Here is a 23,207-nt window from a genome sequence, read left to right as displayed (position 1 = left end):
TCAAGAAGTTATGGGAGAAAGACTTGAATTTAGTACTGGAGGATGAAGAATGAGGTAGGATTTTAAAAAATGTCAAGTCTATGTCTAGGGATGCAAGGATGCGCCTCATTCAATTTAAGATTCTGCATCGTTTTTATTGGACTCCCTCTAGATTGCATAGGCTTGGTCTTAAAGATACACCCACCTGTTGGCGATGCCAATCAGAGGATGGGGACATAGCCCAGGTTTTTGTATTGTACTAAGATTCAAGAGTTTTGGTCGAGGGTTCAGAGTGATGTCTGTGAGATCCTGGGCACTCAGATTTCGTTCTGCACCAGACTTTGTATTTTGGGTGATGGGGCGGGGGTTAATTTAGGAATTACACATATTAAAAACTGGGTTCTTAGCAGTGTGATGATCGGCAGGAAAGTGATCCTTGGGGGATGGAAGTCGGCTGGTGCACCCTCATTTCATGAGTGGTGCACCGAATTGAGCACAGTGGCAGCCTTTGAAAAGATGTCGCATAGATGGCTGGGCAGCTTGGGTGCCTTTGAGAAGAAGTGGGGCACTTATTTGGCCTTCTTGGAGGGTTGCCAGGGAGGAACAGTGGAGAGGGACAGTTTAAATGGTGTGTATGTAATTAATTGATGTGTGGAACCCTTTTTCTTTTTCTTTTTTTTTTTTTTTTTGACAATTTTTTGTTTTTGTTTTTTTATGTCTGAGTATTTTCTTTGGACTGTCTGCTTGTATGTGTGTCTGTTATTATTTTTGTCTGACCACTGGGATGTGTGTTGGGTGGGGGTGGGGAGGGAGGGGGGTATATTTTGTTGAAAGTTGATTCCGTGTTTTCATGTGCTGTTTATGTTGATTTGAGTGTGGAATCAATAAAAATTGTTAATGAAAAAAAAGGGTAGTACTAGTATTTTTTAATGCATTATTTTTTATATACTGAATTAACGCATAGAATTCAATCGACAGCCCTAGTGTGTATCATGTGTGTATATGTATATATATATATATATATATATATATATATATATATATATATATATATATATATATATATTGCTTTTTTCATTTTTCAATATGAATTACCCATAAACATGCTATAATACACACTACATATGTGACATTTTCAGAACATTAGACTATATTAATAACACTGTGTAACAAATTTTGGTTCCTGGGTAGTAAGTGTTATTTCCTAATTGCTTATGCCTCAAAAGTATAGAAAATGGCTATTATTCCCCACAAACTTTGCTTTTGTGACCAGGACAGTGATATTTTGAAATTTACCTATTTCCAGTTCAAGGAAGGAAACGAAAACTGAAAATTAACTAAAAGTCCCTTTCAATTGTTCCGGTGTGAAAACGTTATTTTTTAAAGGTGCACTCAGTAACTTTTTGCTCGTGTCATCTTCGACTTACAGTGATATCTAGTGGTGTGGATGCAGAATCATTCAAACTCAATAGTTTTCAGTTACAGATGCCATTGCAGAAATTCACTATTCACAATCAGCCATGATTAATTTAATCCAAGAGTGAAAGTTTCCAATAACAAGACGGTTACTGAGATTAAGCGAGCAGTTTTCAGCTGGTCATGTGATTATAAAATGGCAGCCCCCATGAGGGCGCCCCTGCTCCATGTAGAATAAAACAGCTTTTATAAAGTTACTGATATGGCTAGAGTCCTCATCTCATGTGAGTGGTTATGATTTTAGACATAGAGTAGGTTTCAAAATTACATTCAAAATTAAATTCTTTAGGAGTAAAACTAACCAATATTTGTTTCCAGTGAATTTTTGGAATTAAATAAATATTTCTCTCTTTTTATTACAACATAAGCATGTGCACCTGAAGGTCTATACGTGGAGGCTCTGAAATATGTGAATCATGAGTAGAATGACCGGTTTTGATGGGTAAATGATGCAGATCCTGTATGGGGAAAATTTCTGTCACTCTGAAAGGGAAGTTAAATAACAGTTAGGCTACCTCTGAAATGAATAATGAGTGTCTGTCCTGGAGAGAGTACACGTCATCAGATCTGTTGAACTTGCTCAATGTACACGCAACCTGGGCCAACCTCATCAAAACCGGTTTGAAGCTCTTGCCCAACTAAAAATAGCGCTTCTCTCAGAGTAAATGTGGACATCAATGCTATCGACACATAATTTTAGGCACATTTGTTTTCTCAGACAAAGGCTACATAAATGTAAAATACCTCTAATACATGCACCACAAGAAATTTGTTTTTTATTAGTATGTTTTTAATAGGCCTATATATATATATATATATATATATATATATAAAATTAGATTGATGGAATTTCTATATTTCTCTCTCTCTCTCTCTCTCTCTCTCTCTCTCTCTCTCTCTCTCTATATATATATATATATAATGAATAGGCTACATCGGGGTGCTAGAATATAGAAATTCCATCAATCTAATGATTTTGTAGCCTAATAATTGTCTTATTAGGAAGTGTAGGCCTTTAGGCTACATCGATTGAAAACACTTAGGGTCGTTCACACGAATATGTTATTGCATCCGCTTTTAAACGTCTTGTCAAGTAAAAAACACTTGCAATGTTCAATAAAAAATTTAAAGTGACACCTGCGTTTTGTTCTATTTTTGTTGCTGCATCCAGCTTTCTTTTTTTGCGCTATTATGCGTTCAGTCTGAACGCCCCTTAATCCACAACATTCGAAATGCCACATTTCTTTCATTGCCATTAAAATAATGTGTCATGAAAACGACCCAAACAGCAGCTAATGACCTGATTTTGTAGTAAAGCGTGTTGAAATATTTTTGTCACCTTATTTTCTGTCGTGGCTCTCAGGTTGCAGTCAAGGAGGAGCTGAGGATCCTCCCGCGGGCCTGTGCTGGAAGCTGCTCCTCACATATAAAGCGCTTCCCCATGCCAGAGGAAACAGTGAATCACAGCTTCAGAGGGGGGGGAGTCGATCACAATACACTTAGTGCACCCAAACCGAACACGCTTCTGCGCAGAGTGCTCCTCTCAACCACCAGCTTCTCATTCAAAGTCATCTCTTATTGCTGTTTTACTTTTCTCAGTTTCAAGAACGAAAGAAAGACTGCAGGTTACTTTCGCACCTGAGAGACAAAGTTTGAGAAGAAGGGAGGCTGAAGTTTTGAGAGTGCACATGGCTGCTCTGATCAGCGCGTATTCCTCCTGGCCGGAGAGTTTTGAGTGCTCTGCGGGAAACGGGGAAGTACCTGACGGACACACCTCCCACAGAGCTCCTGCGGACAAGGTGTCGGAGCCGCGCATCAGGAGACCCATGAACGCCTTCATGGTGTGGGCCAAAGATGAGCGCAAGAGACTCGCTGTTCAGAACCCAGATCTCCACAATGCAGAGCTAAGCAAGATGCTGGGTAAGGCATTTTAGATTATTATTATTATTATTATTATTATTTTGTAGTAGTTGTTATTAATGTCACTGACAAGTTTTGTGAGACCTCATCTGCTATGAGACAGCACTTATATATTTTTGATTTGCTGTCCTTTAGGTTTATGGACTGGTAATGACAGAAATTGTGGTCTAAATGTTTCTAAATTAATTGTAATTTAAATGAACAAATATTTTGGAAGCTGTGACGTTTGAGAAGTATAGGTACTGAGAGAAGCGCGTATCTGTCCGATCTTAAAAACAAATGAACTTCAGAATTACATACATTTTTCACAATGAGTTGACACATCATTAGATGTTTTACATTGTATTCAATCGTATGCAAATCATAAGCACAGATATATTACTTCATACGTGTGAAATTAGAGGAGATTATGAAATTTCGCTGTGCTCTTGTTTGAGAAGTCATGAATTTGAACGGTGATATTCGCTTTTGTTGAAAAGGTAGGCTACATGGAAAAACAAATAAAAGTCATTTTTAGTTGTATAGCGCTTTTCACAACACACAGTTTCAAATCAGCTTTACAGAAAATCATGCTTTAACTGAAAATGAAACTGAAATATCTATAGTCTTAATAGAAGTCTTAGTGTCATCATTGTGTAGTTTGATTAAATGTGATTGTAAATTGTGTATAAAAATAAATAATTAAATAATAATTTTATTTTTTATTTAAAGGCTTTATAGACTGATAGCAAATCAGTAAGAACGTCTGAAATTATTATTTGTCTTGGTATGTGTGTAAAATAATTTCACGTTTATTAGCTAAACTATATTTCGACTGAGACATCAAAATGGGTTTGTAAGTTTATGGAAATAATTAGAATTTTTCTCAAACCATTGCTTTTAAGACAAATGTATTGCATGTATTTTAAAATGCTAAAGTATTATTAAAGTCAATATTAGAATAGCAAACATTATAAAATTAATGACAAGCCAGGAATAACACAAGAGAAAAGGAAAAAGTTAAGAGAAAAAAGTTTGGTGAAAATCCCGTGGTGCCAAAAATTATATAGTTATATATGACATTTATAAAAAAATAAATAAAAAAAAAACCTTTTCTATTCCAATATTCCAAAAAAGAAGAAGAAGAAGAAAAAAGAAACAATAAATGCTTAAGAAACATTATTTAAAACTTCCATTCAGCAGTTTCTGTATCAGTTTTTACCAGGCAAACAAAACGTCTTTGCTGATAATAAACTTGAAATGAAAATTAAATTATCCTGGTGGTAATGTGATTATTAACATAATTGTTTGTAATTGGTTAATCATTATACAACATTGGTACTGAATCTCTAATAAACTTTTCAGAAATGTCAAATGAAACCTTTAACAAAATATAGTATTGAGTTTAAAATTAAAAACAAATTCTCATGTGTCTTTTTTCCCTCTAACAGGAAAGTCATGGAAAGCTTTAACTCCACCGCAGAAGAGGCCATATGTTGAGGAAGCGGAGCGGCTGAGGGTGCAGCACATGCAGGACTATCCCAACTATAAATACCGTCCTCGTAGGAAGAAGCAGCTAAAGCGAATCTGTAAACGCGTGGACCCTGGCTTCCTTCTGACCACACTAGGTCCAGACCAGAATTCCCTACCAAATCCGCGTGGCTGCTGTCACCCCCTTGATAAAGATGATGAGAGTGGCGTGAGTGGCAGTTCTGGTTTCAGTTCTCCCGCTGCAGCTCTACCTGGTGTGAGGGTCTTCCGAGATCCTGCAGGTTCCAATAGCAGCTTCGATACGTACCCATACGGCTTGCCCACGCCACCTGAGATGTCACCTCTGGACGCCTTAGATCACGAACACCAATCCTACTACTCACCCTCCAGCTCAGTCTCCACCAGCTCCTGCTCTTCTTCCACCTCTTGCCCGGATGACAGGCATCCCACCCCAGTCCACATGAGCAGTCCACCCTCTTACCATCCCGACTACTCCCAACAAGCATCTTTGCACTGTGGGAGCGCACATCTGGGCCACATCCCGATGCCTCACCAGGGAAGTGGGGCGACCCTCATCCCTGCTCATTCACTCTCTTATTACAGCCCTTCATTCCCCCAGGTTCAGATTCATCATGGGCACCAGGGGCATCTGGGCCAACTCTCACCGCCTCCGGAACAGGGGCACCTGGAAAGTCTGGACCAGCTGAGCCAGGCTGAATTGCTGGGAGAGGTAGACAGGGATGAGTTTGACCAGTACTTAAATTCCACTAGTTATCACCCTGAGCAGGGTGGGATGACAGTCACAGGACACATCCAAGTAACGCCAGTTTCCGTTTGTTCTAGCAGCGCAACGGAAACCAGTCTCATCTCTGTGTTGGCCGATGCCACGGCAGCCTACTACAACAACTACAGCATTTCATAAATGGCAAAATTAACAAAGACAATTAGTACAGAAAGAGACTGTGGGCTTTACATGGGTCAGCAATATAACTAGCAGGTAAACAAAAGGGGGCTGTGGAGGGAGCCGAAAAAAGAGAAGCTACAGGAAGTCAATGGACACCTCAGGGATGCACAGACAAAAAAAACAAACCTAAAGTTCATTCCCATCTTTGTTTCCAAAAGAGGAACGGAAGTAAAAAAAAAAATAAAATGGACAAACATAGAAATGCTCATATCTTGCCACAAAAGCATGTACATATGCTATAAAGCTTATTTATACATATATATATATATATATATATATATAACTGCTTTGCATTAAAGCTTATTGTGTTGCTTTTATTCACTCCAGAAATATATATATATATATATATATATATATATATATATATATATATATATATATATATATATATATATATATATTCTTTTTATTTTTTTAAACCTCAATTGTTTTACCTCAAGAATGATTTAAGTGAGGCTTGTCTCTTCTGCATATCTTTTATAGGATATAGTTTTGAAGGATATTCTTCAGTTGCCCTTTTTTCCCCCTTTACCTTCATTTAAAAATATATGTACTCATAAACAGTTAATATAATAATAATATTAAATACTTCTGTATGCCAGTTAAAGTTTTTCACATTAACTTAATTCAAATAAAATACTGAGTTTATACATTTTGCGTTCTCATCTTTGATATCTTTACCCATTTCAATAACAGGCAGATAAACATAGCACTGAAACAATATTGAGGTTTGAACAATGTCCTATTTGACCGATCTTGATGATGGATTTGACAGATTTCATAATGAATTGCATTGTGTATACCCATATAAGCACAGTGCTGTGTCTGTTGGTCTGGACATAAGACAACATTTTTTTGCAGATACTCTTCATTGTTTTGTGAAATATTAAAACAGAATATTCTGAGGTCCCATCTGAACTAGACGTCACAAAAAAACAAAACAAAAAAAAAAACAAAAAAAAAAAATATATATACTGTAAATACTGGTCAAAAGACTCAAGCTTTAATAACAGAGAGACCACACTTTGACTTCTATTGTAAAGCTGCTCTTTTATCTGTTCAATAGTATTATTATTATTAGTAGTAGTACTAGTATGATATAAACTGCTTCATAGGAACTGCTTTATGGGAAATATTTTATATACAGCTAAACTATTTGTTTTCATAAATTTAGAAGCTTTTTGCACTGATTTATTTCAGTTAGTATTGATTTGTTGTAGCAAAATTTTAAGTCCCCGCAAGGACCTGCAACCAGATGTAAAAAACCCTTAAGTTAAGAAAATCTTTAGTCAATATGGGTTTTCTTAACTTGCAACCAGGCTCAGACCTCTACAATTTGGTGTACTGTGTACGACAGGCCGTTGCCATCACCACTGCACTGGAAACTGGCGGTAACCAACCTGCGTTCCCATTTTGCTATCACCAACACCCATTATACACTCAGTTTCACTCCTCCGCAGATCAGAGGATTAGTGTAAAACAGGCTCTGCTGTTTTTCTCCCCGCCTCCATTTCCACAGGCCTTTTGTTTCCCCCTGTCTTATTCTGGGTGCGTGTCTTAAGCAGAATGTTGGAACTCCCCTCCCCTGCCTGTCCTATCTTGCTGATGCAGACTTTCATAATCTCTGCGAAATATATAAATACACCTTGTCCCCGTCAACTGTTTTACATGTTCATCATTTTTTATTTTTCTCCCTCCATCTCTTTGTCTCTCTTTTCAAATTCCTCCTTTTTTTGATAAAAGGAATCTGAAGTGGGGGAAAGAGGGAGGTGGTGGCGGGCGTTTGACAAATCCTGGAGTCTGGCTTGGTCTTCCTGCGTTTTTTGGGAACGGTTGAGTCGTGGTTCTTGTAAAAAGGATGTGGCGGAGAGGCAGTGTTTCCTGCCTGATAAGAGTAAAGCCTCTCTCCATCAGGATGTTTGGGCCCTGGCTGGTCCCTGCATTAAAAGAGCCCATGGTGAGGGAAAGGGAACCTGCTGTTCATTTTAGCAGAGAGGAAATATGGCTCTTGTTGATGAATATCTCACACTGTGGTTTTTTGGGCTTCAATTTGACTCTCCTCTGGTCTGGCCACACACCTGGCTCAGCACAGATTTCTTAATCTGTCTCCGTCAGTGGCAACAAAGACAAGTGACAGTAGCTCATGGTTATGATGTGATTTGTGAATCATGCTGTTGTACTTATTGTTTAAGAAACATTTCAGTCAATGTCTGATTCAGTGTACTCAACTTTGGTCCATATAGTCAATAAAATGTGAACATTCATCATGTGCTAGTGACTCCAATTTCTTTTCATAAGTGAGGTTGTTATTACCTGCCTGTGGCTGAATGCTTAAGGTGGGATGTTGTGTTTGGGAGAAAGAGGGTGACTGGGGCCTCCAGCCTCAGGATGAGGCCTGACTTGTGGCTTATGTCCCAGACACCTCTAGGGTCAGGGTTAGCGGGACCAGTACAACCCATTCCACTGCCCTGGAGGAATGGCATTGTGTCACGGCAAAAAAGAATGAGATCAACATTAGTAAGTGATCTAGAGGAGTAAGCCATTTTGGGAATATATCCAATTTTTTATTTCATTGGACAGATTAAATTACAAAGCTTCTTAGAAGAAAGGGAGGGAACTTATGTTCTGAGACAGTTTTGCAATTCCTTGAAATACATGGCCTTACCAGGCAATAAGGGTTCCCTGGCAATAGCTTTATCCCTCCCTTACAAAAACTAAATATCGTATTATTATGGAACCATAGTAGAACTATGGTATTTGTAGTAAAACTATAACAGTCACAAAAAATTAAAAAGGAATAGTTTTACTAGAGTAACACCGTGGTTTATCTGTGCTACATGTACCACAGTTTTTAATACCATAGTTCTTCCTGCAAAAAAAAAAAAAAAAAGTTTACCAAACTCATTGTTCCTGTAGTTTTACTATGTGAAAGCAAGATTCATTTTTGTAAGGGCATGCTTGTTTGGTGGAAACCATGGTTTTAAATACTTGAACCACACATTATTAATGGTGTTAGTAGTAAAACTATGTTTTTTTTTTTTTTTTTTTGTTTTTTGCAGAATGATTATGATTTTTATCATCATAGTTACGGTTACTACGGTTTTATTATTAAAATATGGTAACTGTAGTAATACCATGGTAAATTTTGTGGTTATGTTTTTTTCTTAAATATCATAGTTACTGCCAAGTTATTGCCATGATAATACCACTGTAAATCATTGTGGTTTTCTTAATCCCCAAACCATGTGGTTAAAAAGGCCTGATTTTAAAATGTTTTCATCAAAATATTACCCCATGCCATTCCTCTCATAAACACCACAGCCATGTTCCATTGTAGTCAGTGTGGAGACCGCTGACTCTCAGGAAACCAGGGCAAACAATCAACTCATCTGCAACAATCTTTTCCTGTGTGCAACTACAGTCATTCTCCATGCAACATACTATGAATACACTGCACTCAGTGTCACCCACAGAACGGCCTCTATTTCTGTGCCTTAAATAGGTCAGAGTGTTTGTTGGTCTCAATACATGGCCTGGGATACACATTAATGTGCTGAATATTATGATATCTGTAATGTGAGCAGAATGAATTATGTAAAATAGGCCTATTCTTTATTTTGTTGAAATACATAAATTATCAGCATGTTTTTTGGTGCAGTTTTTAGCATAATAATCACAGTCTAACCTTTCAGTTAAAATGTACCTCTCTTAAATACAGGATGTATGCCAGTTTGGTTTTATTGTGTCCACTTGTTTATCTAACAGAAATTTAAAATATACAATGATATAGGAGGGGGTTTTTTATTGTTCAAATTTTGAAATAGGTGTTTAAAACCACCATACAAAACATATTGGTGTAATTGGACCTTTGAGTCAAAACCCTATAGTTACAGCCCTTGTTAAACCTCTTTGTAGCTCTGCTCAATATACAAATTTATGTTTGAATTTGCATCTGCTTCACTGCAACCACTTATATGTCTCAAAGGTCTCAAAATTTGAGTAAACAAATTTGCCCCTTTTAATGGGGTCTTCTTGTTTTTCTCCTTGATTGCTCCCTGGATCAGCTCCATTCTCAGGTCAGCGCTATGGAACATGGATGTCAGGTAGTCTCAACTGTTTCCTGTTTCCCCAGCAGTGACGTAACTTCGCTGGGCAAATATGCAAGTGAGTGCTGCAGCACGCGCCATCTTCCTCACAGCGTGTATCTGATGGTGTGACACTGTGTGGACAACCTTGCTGAGTGCATCTGGGTAAAGTATTAAGTGTCCTGAGGGAGAGAGGGTCATGCTTATTGACGCCCCTGCCGGAGACATACTGGCTCGAGCTCTGATCATAAGCCCTGCAGGATGTGGACAACAGCCACCTTATAACGTAATTCCATAGGCTAAAATGAGTGTTACATAGCTTACAGGGCTGTTTTTTAGACAAACTGGAGCTGGCTTATTGGAGATAAGAGATTTAGGTGTTGCGCTATACTAAGTACCACATGGGGGGCTCTCGGCTCCAAGAGAAGTCCAAACAAGAAGTTGGGGGGTCTTCAAAGACCATACTTTTAGATATATGTATGTATGGGTCACTGATGTGATGCTCAGATCTAATAATTTATTCAAAAAATATATCAGATACAAAGATGCAATTTACACAAAGCAATTACTTGAAAACACTCTACTATAATGAAAATGCTTTCAACTTTTGAGTTGAAAGTCATTTTGAATATTTTTTCTGGGGCTTAAAGTAAAATAATATCCAAGTGGTATAAAACAACATTTAATGATTTTTTATTTTTTTTTATTTTTTTGACATTTTTATAAAAAGGCAACATTCTTCCCCCCACGGAAAACCTTAAGAAAACTTCTTGACTCAAAAATTCATATTTGTAAAAAAATATTTACCATGAAAAATATTTTTGAAAACTTTTTTGAAATTAATGATAAAGTTACACATGTATTCAAGGTGCATAAAAGTATTTTAATACCTTTTACTTGATGGTTACACCAAGTGACATTTTCACCAGTCAAAAATGCAATAAATGTTTGTTCAAAAATTTATAAAACCAACATGGGCACAAAGATTACATTTCTACAAACTGTAAACATGTTTTAAAAGAAAAAGATTTTAAATTTTTATAATATTGGACAACAATATTTGTCAGTGACCCCTTTATACATTTCAACAGAATATTTTTTAATCATTTCAGTAACCAAAAATGTTAGATTGTAAGTTAGTCCAAGCACATATTTTCACCTTGCAGTAAATACATGCTCACAAACAGAAACAGAGTTTGAGGTAGCCATAACAACATTAGCCTGTTATTAGTGCAAGTTTTTCTTAGGATGGGACGGAGCAAAAACAAAACATAAATACTGTCGTTATGTATCACTTTATTATAAATGTACTTTTAACAATAACAAACCATCTGTGTAGTTTTTAAAAACACTTGGAGTTAATTAACGTTTGGTTAACTTTACTAGGGGCGGTAAACGATAATTTGGCTTGCAAGATGAACCTCAACAGATTGCGCCCTGAAAATGTTAAAACAGTTTGAAAGAGCCAAGGTGTGACTATGACATGGGTTGTGAAATTGCAGAAGTAATAACTCACATTAGAGTATGACAACAGTCTTCCTAATCACTCTGGTATGTCATATCCTTATGCTCGAACTTTCCAAACGGAACAGGGGTCTGTGTCAATATGGTCATTGCACATACCAGTATGTGGATCCAGAAGAATAATAACCTGCTTACTATTCATACTTGGCATCCATTACTGGTGGCTGGGGATTACAGGTCTAGCTGTTCTCCTGCATTCCTGCTTATTGTGGTTGAACAACAGACTCGGTAAGCAGATGTGGTGCAGGCGTGGTGCAAGGCCAGTTAAAGAATGGACCAGACCCGGCCCAGGGCCCTGTGCCATGTAGTGGAGCCAGTGAATGGGTACAGATGGGAACCCCTGGAAAACTTGAGGGATGGTGCAAGCAGCCAACGGCCACCCACCTGTACCTGCATGTGAATACGCCAGCTGTATTCCAGCACCTGTTTACTGCAGATACTGAAAAGTGCCATTAACTGAGAAAATGAAGCTAGAGTTCTACTGCCAACCGTGAAACAGGGAATACAGATCCTCATTTTCCTTGTCCGAGGAAAGCGATTCCAATATCAACATTTTAGGCCTTGTCTCCTCCCGCTCAGCATTGTCCGTATACTTCTGCAATGCATACTAATAGTGAATCTGTTTTTTTCAAATATGAAACAACTTACAAATGCCCCTTAAAATTTCCCAAATCATGAACGTGTTAATTGTACAATCAGTAAGTTTTGTATATAACGGTGGTCTTTGACTACTGCCACCTAGTGGCATGGATGTAGCATTATACTACAACAGTAGTTTTTGGTTACCAATGCCATTGTAGAAATTGCTAGTCATTCATGCTTAAAACCGAAGTGTGTACCTTTTTCGAAGTTAAAATACCTTCCCCTATCCTGGCTTATTACACAGAGACATCTATGAGTAAGCCATTCTGTAGGTTGGTTTCCTCGAAAACTGTAAACACTGTCTTTTTGGCACTATAAAATTCCTCTGTTTGTTTGAGTGGCCCGTCCAGCCCGATATAGCAATACTGGCTCGACTACGAGTTTGCCGTGAGTTTGGGACATGAATACATTTGATCAATGGCAGACTGGAGAGTTTTAGAAATGTTTAGTTTTGCAATTCTGTTTGGTAATGCTAGTGGCACAGAAATTACACACTTCAGTTTTAATTCCTTAAGTGAGCAGAAGTGTCCGAAAACAGGGGACTTAAAGGAATAAAGTTAGTAGTGGGCAGCTGGTCATGTGATCTCAAAATGGTGGCCCCATGAGGCAGCCCAGCTCCATGTTGAGTAAATCAGGTTTTATTAGGCTACTGGTATGACTGGAGTCTTCAGCTTATGTAAGTGTACATGATTTTAAACATAGTTTTCCAAAGTAAAATTTCTTTAAAAAACTACTGAGTTCACCTTCAAATAAGGCTTTGATAACATTGCAATTATCTTGGCAAATCATAAAAAGCAAAGCTAAGAATAGCCTATCTTTGGCAATTTATGTGACATTTGTGTCAGGATCTTCCTCACTTGTGACCCACAATACCCATACGGAGCTGACATGTAGGTGTAATCAGTGTCCCAGAGTCAGATGCAGAGAAAGATACATCCTACCAGGGTCAGTGTGAGTAGGCTGCAGAATCTACAGGCTTGTTTTTGTGAAGCAAGGAGCTCCCAGGAGTGTCATAACTCTTAACCCCTATGTGGAGGAGGATGTTCCTATTGTGCTTCCTAATTGAAATGTGGATCTTTAATTTAGTCTGTGTAAAAGTCACGTCATTTCCTGTCCTACTGCTGGCAATAGTTTTCGGTGACAGCCCAATACTCAGGAATTTTTTATTTCAGTGATCTATGACCTACTCGAACTGCAAAAATGTATAAATCCATTAATTTAATCTTTATTTATTTATTTTTTATAAATAATGAAATCAAAAACATGAAGGAATAATTGCGGACACCCTAAACAATTGAGGTTGCTCAGTCAATGAGAAAAGTAAATGTTAGCATCCTCTGTGTTTGTACATTTTTATTAGGTTTGACAGTTCATAGAGATCGAAACAGGAATGGTTTTTTTTTCCTGAGCACTTTAGCACAATGTAATACTTCTGACTGATCATAAAGGTCCTATAAGCTCACCAGTGTTGGGCAAGTTACTTTGAAACTGTTGCTTCCCAAGCTACATGCTACTCATAATTTAAAGTAGTTAAATATTAAGCTACGCTTTTAAACTACAAGTTACTGACAAAATGTAGCAAACTACACTGAAGCTATTTAAGGAGCAATATCTTTTCAAAGATTATCTAACTTCTTTGCAATCAGACATCAGAGCAGAATATATCTGTCAGGAAATTGAGGATCACATTAAGGGTGACATTATTACACAACATTTGACAACATGATCACAAGGAAAATCTATGCGTAAGTTCCGAATGTTTTTCCACCTAAAGTCTGACCCAATGTAGAGAATTCTGGACAAGTGGCATACGGCCAGTGTTCATGCCTCAAAAAAAAAAGGCTGTGCCTTTGACGTTACATCTCTTTTGATCTTAGGTTAGCAAGATCCTTAAGCAATATCACACAAGCAAGAGTGCGATATGGCCCTACATCAGCACTGCTGTGATTCGGCTGCTTGCCATAGGTAATCAAAGCAGTGCTGATTTAGGGCCATATAGCATGTTTGCAAGTGTGATTTTGCTTATAGGGTACAACGGGGCTAAAGGTACCCCTTAAGGAAATTTAGCTTTCTTCTGGTCACAAAATGTATCAAGGTAAAGAAAAAAAAGAAACTTTTTTTTTTATTGAATATTGATGGAGCAACATAGTTCGTGTGAAAAGAAATAATAACGAAAGTTTGTTTAGATTAAAATTCAGTTTTTAAAAAGGCTCCCTCACGTGGGGTAAAAGGCTCCTACGGGGGTTTAAAGTGATATTTTGTAGATATACGGGCAATAGTTATAGCACAACATTTGTCAACTAATGCAAATACTTTTTAGACAGAAAGATGCTTTTTTGAGTAACAAATGAAGAAAATGTTAACTCAAAATAACCAATTCAGAAAAAGGATGCATCATTTCTTGTTCATTTCAATCACATTTGACATTTTATTACATCTCAAGTATTCTATAAACAAACTAATCTCTATTATGATTGGATGAGTCAATGTGAGCCCACTTTGAACATTTTTCATAACAAACCTATTCGCCCCACTTAAAAAAAACAAAAACAATGAGTTTAATAGGGGCATTTAGCCCCTGCAACAGGAGGGCTTTTTACCCCAAATATTATCCTTTCACTTATTGGAAAGTTACTTAAAAACTTTTGATTCAGTCACCTTGAACAAAACTGAAAATGACAAATAAGTATTTTGTCTCAAAATAAATGTGATAATTTCATGGACTTTTATTAGCTACATAAATTTGCATCATTTTAAAAAATATAAAAAATTAGATAAAATTGCCTCAAAATCGACCTTTAGACAAAGCACGCAATGAACTCATGGATCTGCAAGATTTTGCAGTGCATAGTGACAAACACGTGCTTAGGAAAGTACTGTGGTAGCTTTTGTTGCTATTTAGTGTTTTGGGAGAAAATAAAAACCCCATGGAGCCTTTAGCCCCGTTATACCCTATACAACAGTTCAATGAACAAGTAAATAAAAAAATGAGGAAAAAGTGAGTATGGTAAAAAAAAACAACAAAACAAAAAAAACATTTGTGCATAGAACTACATTCTTACGTGATGGATCAGAATCTGTCGTTGCAGGTTCAAACCAAATGATACGTCCAAGCCCCTAAAAAATGTCACTTTAGAACTAGTATCATGGCTTGGGCTGTTTCTAACAAGTTATTGGAGAAACAAGAATGGATGAGTGTGCGTGTGTGAGAGAGAGATTTACGATTACCTGCTTCTTTTGCCACTTCCAAGCAGCAGAGATGCTGTAGTGTGTTAGTCAGCTTTCCGAAGATAATGGCATTTTAGTCAAATGCATCCTATTTTCTCTGTGGAAAAAGCAGGGGTATTCCTCCCTGCTTCACAGTAGAACAAGAGTCATTAACTATAGAAACTTGTTTTTAGCAACTGAAGTTGTTAGTTTAAAGCTGTTTAAAGCTATTTCCCAGCTTTACTGGTGTAGTAGTAATCCAAGAAATCATGGAGTGCTGACTGACAGCGCTGACTAAATGTACTGTCACCTCAGCTGGCTCATTTACACACAAAAATGGTCTTTTGTTGCCACCTGTTGGCTAAAATCTGCGATTTAACAAAAATATATGTAAAGAGACACATCTAGCTTTTTACACGTGTACTTCTCTTACTCTTTAGTTTTGAACAGCACGAACACAAGCAGAGTGATACAAACAGTGAAGCATCCGAGTGCTGAAGTTTTAAGACATCAGTACTCATAGAACGTCTCTTGTTCAATCAGATTCAAGGACCAGAACTAACTGTTGTATATTAAAGATGCTGTAAATGATTTTTTCATGGAAAAGTATGCAAAAAATGTTCCTACTCCCTTAATGATATTAATTTAAAAAAGTGTCCTGAGATATCTTACTGGTCTCTGTGACAGCTGTAGACTTTGTAAGAAGAAGCCTTTGTCACACATTATACATTTGTGTATACAGTGAAATACTTCTTTTTTTGCTAAGCTTTGGTCAGCCATGACACAGCACCCCTGGAGCAGATAGGGACAAGGGCCTTGCTCAAGGGCCCAACAGTGGCATCTTGGTGGTACTGGGGCTTGAACCCCTGACCTTCTAGTCAGTAACCCAGAGCCTCAATCACTGAGCCACCACTGCCCCATAAAGGTCAGGTGGAGATACTATACTATACCATTATACTAAAGAGGACTGGCAAACAAAAATGTTTGGCAAACAAAAATGCGCCTGCGGATGCAGACATTGACACTTTTCACCTGTCAATAATTTTGCTCGTTCACATAGTGTTATTTGAAGCAGATCATTGAGGCTATGATTCACAATGTTTGTCTGTTGAGGGCGCTATTGTGACACTGTTGAATTTGACAGCCACAAGAACAAACAATGCTGATCTTTTGCTCAGTTTTGGTCTCAAAATTATCTTTGGAGGGCGGGGTTTTGGAATGAGGGGGCATGGCTAATTAAACAGCTCAGTCACGTGAAAGCTTCAGAATGCTAAAATCACTTTCAACACCTTTAAAGCAATATCACATGAGCAAGAGTGCTGTATCACCTTACATCAGTGCACGCCTGTGATTTGGCCGCAGGCACAAGGCTGAAATCCGTACTGATTTAGGGCCATACAGCACAAAATCTTTTGAGTGTAATATTGCTTTTATACAACAGTTCAAAGAACAAGCAAATAAAAAAATTAGGAAAAACTAAGGACAGCCATGGATCAGGATCTCCGTTGCTAGTTCAAAAGATACGCACAAGCCTCTGTTACCAATTCAAAAATGTCACTTCAGAGCTAGTAACGACGGCTTGGGTCGTTATTTGTTTCTAACAAGTTATTGGAGAAACCACCCTTTGCAGTGCTTTGCGGTTGTGGGCTATGCTATTGCCGTACCAGGCGGAGATGCAGCCAGTCAGGATGCTCTCTACAGTGCAGGTGTAGAACCGTGTGAGGATGTGGCGGTTCATTCCAAACTTCCTCAGCCGTCTCAGGAAGAAGAGGCGCTGATGAGCCTTCTTCACAACGACTTCAGTGTGGATGGACCATGTGAGTTCCTCAGTGATGTGGACACCCAGGAACTTGAAGCTGCTGACTCTCTCCACTGGTGCTCCATTGATGGTGATGGGACTGTGTTCTCTGTCTTTTCTTCTGAAGTCCACCACAAGCTCCTTTGTCTTACAGACGTTGAGGGAGAAATTGTGCTCCTGACACCAGTGTGTCAGAGTGTGCACCTCCTCTCTGTAGGCTGTTTCATCATTGTCAGTGATCAGACCTACCACCGTCGTGTCATCAGCAAACTTAATGATGGCATTGGAGCTATGTGTTGCCACACAATCATGTGTGTACAAGGAATACAAGAGTGGGCTGAGAACATAGTGTTGAGGGTCAGTGATGAGGAGATGTTGCTGCCTATTCTAACCACCTGGCATCTGCTTGACAGGAAGTCCAGGATCCAGCTGCACAGCGAGCTGTTTAAGCCCAGAGCCCGGAGTTTCTCATCTAGCTTGGAGAGCACTATGGTGTTGAATGCTGAGCTGTAGTCTACAAACAGCATTCTCACATAAGTGTTCTTTTTTCCAGATGGGAGAGAGCAGTGTGTAGTGTAGATGCAATGGCATCATCAGTGGAGCGGTTGTTGTGGTAAGCAAACTGCAATGGGTCTAGAGAGAGAGGCAGCACAGAGCAGATGTAATCTCTGATTAGTCTCTCAAAGCATTTGCTGATGATGGGGGTCAGAGCAACATGACGCCAGTCATTTAAGCAAGTTATTTTTGATTGCTTTGGAACAGGCACAATGGTGGATGTTTTAAAGCATGTGGGGACTACAGACAAAGAGAGGGAAAGGTTGAAAATGTCTGTAAAAACACCAGCCAGCTGGTTCGCACACGCTCTGATGACACGGCCCGGAATGCCGTCTGGACCCGCAGCTTTGCGGATATTCACCCGTCAGAAGGATCGGGTTACATCCGCGAGAGCTCTCTCCACGAGGGCGATGTTATTTCCCTCAAAACGAGCATAAAAAGTATTTAGCTCATCTGGGAGAGAGGCAGCGGTGCTCATGGTGGAGTTTTTATTCCCTTTAAAGTCTGTGATGTTGTTAATTCCCTGCCACATGCTTCTAGAGTTGGTGGTGTTAAACTGTCCTTCAATCTTGTTCCTGTACTGGCGTTTTGCTGTTCTGATCAGAGGGCCCTTTTCAGAGGGCATAACTGGCTTGTTTATGCTCCTCCGCGTTCCCGGAATTGAAAGCGGAGGTCCGCACATTAAGTGCCACGCAAACATCGCTATTTATCCATGGCTTCTGGTTCGGATAGATCCGTGTTGTTCTGATTGGAACTACGTCCTCCACGCACTTTTTGATGAAACACATTACGCTATCAGTGTAAAGCTCGATGTCGTCATCAGAGGCGGACCGGAATATCTCCCAGTCCGTGTGATCAAAACAGTCCTGTAGCGTAGAGTCTGATTGGTCCGACCAGCACTGGATCGTTCTGAGGGTGGGTGCTTCCTGTTTCAGTTTCTGCCTGTATGCAGTCCGATTTGCCAAATGGTGGGCGGGGGAGGGATTTGTAGCCATCCCGGAAGGGAGAGTAGCAATGGTCCAAAACCCGGTCCCCTCGTGTGTTGAAACTAATGTGTTGGTGGTATTTTGGTGCGACTGATTTGAAACGGGCTTTATTAAAGTCCCCGATCACAATGAACGCGGCCTCAGGGTGCGCGGTTTCCTGCTCACTTATACTACCATACAGTTCCTTGATTGCCTGGTCTGTGTCGGCTTCTGGGGGAATGTACACAGCTGTGATAATGACCGCTGTGAATTCCCTCAGTAGCCAGAATGGTAGACACAGAAGCATGAGAAATTCCAGATCAGGAGAGCAGAAAGACTTGATAGAATGTACGTTCCTCTGATCACACCAGGATTTGTTGATCATAAAACATACACCACCACCTCTGCTTTTACCTGAGAGGTCTTTCGCTCTGTCCGCTCGGTGCACGGAGAACCCCGTGGGTTCAATGGCTGAGTCTGGAATCTCCGCAGACATCCAAGTTTCTGTTAGGCGGATAATGCAGCAGTCCCTCGTCTCTCGTTAGAAAGAGATCCGTGCTTTCAGCTCGCAGAGCTTGTTATCCAGAGACTGAACATTTGCCAGTAGAATACTGGGTAGCAGGGGTCGATTTGCGCGGCGTCTTACTCTGATGAGAACGCCGGCTCTGTTTCCCCTTTTCCTCCTGCGTTTCCGTGGCCGTGCAGCCCAGACAAAAGGGCTCCGCTTGTGTGTTTGTAAACAGCGGGTTGGCATTGAGGAATTTGAAGTCCGGTTTACGGTGTGAAATTGCTGAACCAATGTCCAAAAGTGTTTGTCTGTCGTAGACAATAAGGCAGACAACATCCAAGACAAAAAACATAAGAACTGTGAACAAAACAAACAAAACACTACCATGTTGTGTCGGAGCTCGCAACGCAGCAGCCATACTCGGCACCATCTTGAGTGTAATATGATCCTTGTCATGATGATTTAGACCTTCTGATAACTTTTATTCCATCACTATTTTGGAAGTTTCTCTTCACCTGTCGTGTTAACCAAAAGCAGGGTTGATGAAGTGTAAACGTGATACTGAAAGGTGATTGGCTTGAATGGTTCCTCTTGAAAATGATTGGTTTTGCCTCCATTTGGCCTTTGGGAGCTTTTTGAACAGAAGCAGATGACGTTGTGCCATTTGATTATCCATTTTGATTGGTCAGTTTACTAATGAGAGGAGGCTTTATGCCGCTAGCCTCCTCTGGCATTCATACCAATTCATACAGTAATTTAAACTCACCTGGCTACTGGGCATGAATGAAAAATAAATAGAAAAACATATTTTTTCCAATAAAGGCATCTGAGTTGTGTATGTTAGTAGGTATATTGATTAAAACAACGTTCATTTTGAATACATTTTTGAGGAGGCTCAGCCTCTCTTGCCTCCTCTGACCTGCCGCCGCTGTCAGTTTGCAGAAGATAATGGGAATTTTGGTCAAATACAACCTATTTTCTCTGTGTAATAGAAGATTGTGATGGTGTGAGACATCAGTACTCATTGAACATCTCTCGTCCAATCAGATTCGAGGACTGAAACTAACTGTTGTATAATACCTTTCACAGAAGTAAGTGAAATAACATTGTTTTGGTCTCAGTATTGTTATGGTTAGGTTGAGGGTTTGGGTTAAGAGTATATTAATGTAATAACTACTCAAATGTTGCTGAAAATGAGATGCTCTATGCCTTTCAAATTATATTAATTTAAAGAAGAGGAAAAATGCTATTTTGCTCTCTGTACTATTGCACATGTATATGACTGTAGATTCAGCTTTGACCACTAGGGGCAATAAATACATTCAAAAAAGCACACATACTGTAGATTTCAGCAGCCAAAACATTCAACCTCCAGTCACTGATTTTACAGTGAGATCAGTTTTGCATTTTAACAGATAATAATGCAACTAATAAAAGAAGAAAACAACATAATTTATTTAACCATGTCTAAACAGATGAACAGCAGCATTTACCTAAATATTTCGCAACAATAAATAAGATGAAAAAAGACACATAGCACTGGTCACTGGAAAATGTTGCTTGTAACTGGAAAAGTTAGCTGCATTTATTTTTACTCCCCAACATTGCAGCCCACCACCAACATCTTGCTTAAAGTCAAAAACAATTGTGTCTGTGTTTACTCAACCAATTTCCTGAAAGCGTAGTGATGATTATGATGAGTGATGTTTTAAATGATTTCATCCTGTTACGTCTGTCAAAGATTTATACCTGCTTTGTAGACAAACCCATAACCCATTAAGAACCCATAAGTGATCAGCATCATTATTCAAGTATTTTGTCTGTGAAGACAACAAAACTTTCCCGTTGTTAGATATTGAAGACCGAACTACAACAATACACATTTAAAGTGACCCATACTCTTCCCTAACACAATCCCCCCTCCCAACCAAACTGCAATGGCAAAAAAATTTCGTTCATCCTCAAATGTTATTCTGAGAAAAGAGAATTTCCGACCCCTTGATCCTATGTGTTTACAGTGTGACAACTGCGGGAGGATCAGTAGCAGCTGACCTTGGCTACTGCACAAAGTAATATCATCTCCCCACGTGTGCAAACATTATGGAGAAATGTTGTTTATGAGTTCGTAAGGAATCTTTTCCTGGAGGATAGTCAAACCTGTTTCCTTAAGACTTCAAATGAAACTCATGGAAATAAGTCACAGTGCCCCTGAAGTCTGACATTTCGTCATGACACATCTTGACAGGTGCATAACAGGATGTTCACTATAGAGTGCATAGATTATTATATGACGTAGAAAGACTGCAAATGCTTAATGGCAACACTTGGGGGATTAGAAAAGTCTTCAAAAAACGATGATGTTACTTCAGGAAATAGCCTGTCAAAACTAAAGTAAAATAAAATAATATAAAATAGAAGTATTAAAAAAGACAACACAATTATAAAAGTGCTCGCCATACAATTACAGCTAACTTTTTATTATTATTTATTAAAATTAATATTTTTGGTGGCCTAATTTGCTAGACTAGTCCGTGGATGAACTTACACTTTATTTGTGATCAGTCATATAAATTCACAATGGATATGTTCAAATCACACCCCCTAATTTTTCTCTCATTGAATATTCTTTTTCACTCCTAAATATGTCCAATTACAGAAAGAAGAATGAGTTGTGAATTGTGATTCATGTTTACTTTTAGTTAAAAATGCATGTTTATTGCCCTTAAAACAAGTGAATAGGAATGTTTTCTTTCTTGAGTGCCTCATTTATAGCAGTCAGGGCAGAAAAAACCAAGAAAGATAAATAGTATATAGATATAGTACAGTGCAATATGTACAACAATACAATATGATGTCAAATGTATTGTAATATATGATTCATAGTAATCAGCAGTTACACCTGCTGCACAATATCAAAGGCAAATAGCAGAACAGCACACTAAAGAGTATTGTGTTATGTGGTCACTGAATGCAACCTTGCATATATGTCAGAATTAATTCAGTTGCTTCTTTATGCAAGTGAGTTTGATTATGGAAAAATACTGAAATTAGCATTTGATAAAGTAAGTGTCTCATGTTCACGCAGCTCTCCCCACCCTCTCTGTTGATACTCACCTTCTTTGCCCTCCTACTCTCATTCTCCTGCTTTTTTATTTCTCTATCTCTTGCTTCCTTGCATACAAACACCTACAAAAAAACAACTATTGTTTGACCTAATAAGATGTAATTATGTTGCCTGAGAATATAGGTTTAACATATTAGTATTACAGCAAACTTTTTACAAGTGAAGACAACCTATTTTCTACTTAACTGTCCATTGCCTTAATTGTTAGAAAATGCAATCATTAAAAGCCTTTTAATTAATTATAATGCATACTACATTTTACACGACAAAGCAAAATTGTGTAAGTTGCATTTTGAAGATTTGGAATCCTTCTCCCCCTCCAATGTAGACAGCTACATGTTAGTATATTTTATTAATTCAATGAATATCACCATTGTACTATTTGTACAGCACCATTGCGCTGTAATGGAGTCTTTGCCGCTGCCATCCACCAGGGGGCAGTGCAGCTGGCTGAGGACCATGTGGCTATCCCACGGGCTCTCTCTCCCCCCTCTCCATCCCCTCGAGGTTTCCCCGGCCTGAATCGGGTGTTGGGGGTATGTGACGAGCAGGAGGGTGTGGCCGGGCCATAACGATGGACGCCCAGTGCTGAATCAGCCCAATCAGCTGGGAGAGGGATAAAGAGGATCCAGGGACGCCATTTCAGGAGAGAGAGAGGCACACGCAGCTGCTGTGTGTGTGTGTGACAATGTGTGTTATGTTGAAAAGCAGTTTTATGTTGTTTTTTGTTTTTGTTTATTAAAAGTCTATTTGGTTGGTAACCTGGTTCCCACTTCCTCCTTTCCGATGAACAAGAGGCTTGTCTGCCACACTTGTATCTTAAGAATGTTTCTAAAAGATTTTAACAGTTTCTTAACACTTTTTACCTTGTCTATAATGTGTAGCTAAATAAAACACTGACCAGCAGCTTGCAAAGAGGGTTCTGCAGTAATTAGGCCTGACATGCCAATGTGGGAGGCAGCAGCTAAGCTCAGGTGTCAGAACACACGT

The 23,207-nt window shown here is 38.8% G+C and overlaps 1 protein-coding gene across 1 annotated transcript; it reads left to right on the top strand.

Annotated features, from left to right (window-relative positions):
* The first annotated feature begins 2,900 nt into the window (after positions 1-2,900).
* sox7 (SRY-box transcription factor 7) lies at positions 2,901-8,073 on the top strand. The gene is made up of 2 exons (XM_051655791.1): positions 2,901-3,375; positions 4,806-8,073. The coding sequence occupies exons 1-2, from the start codon at positions 3,144-3,146 to the stop codon at positions 5,765-5,767; spliced, it is 1,194 nt and encodes a 397-aa protein (XP_051511751.1). The 5' UTR covers positions 2,901-3,143; the 3' UTR covers positions 5,768-8,073.
* Positions 8,074-23,207: the final 15,134 nt, after the last annotated feature.

The sequence above is a fragment of the Myxocyprinus asiaticus genome, chromosome 25 (assembly GCF_019703515.2).
Source record: "Myxocyprinus asiaticus isolate MX2 ecotype Aquarium Trade chromosome 25, UBuf_Myxa_2, whole genome shotgun sequence".
In the NCBI taxonomy this organism is placed as follows: domain Eukaryota; kingdom Metazoa; phylum Chordata; class Actinopteri; order Cypriniformes; family Catostomidae; genus Myxocyprinus; species Myxocyprinus asiaticus.
The sequence above is the reverse complement of the archived record's forward strand: the minus strand, read 5'-3'. Positions and strand labels throughout refer to the sequence as shown.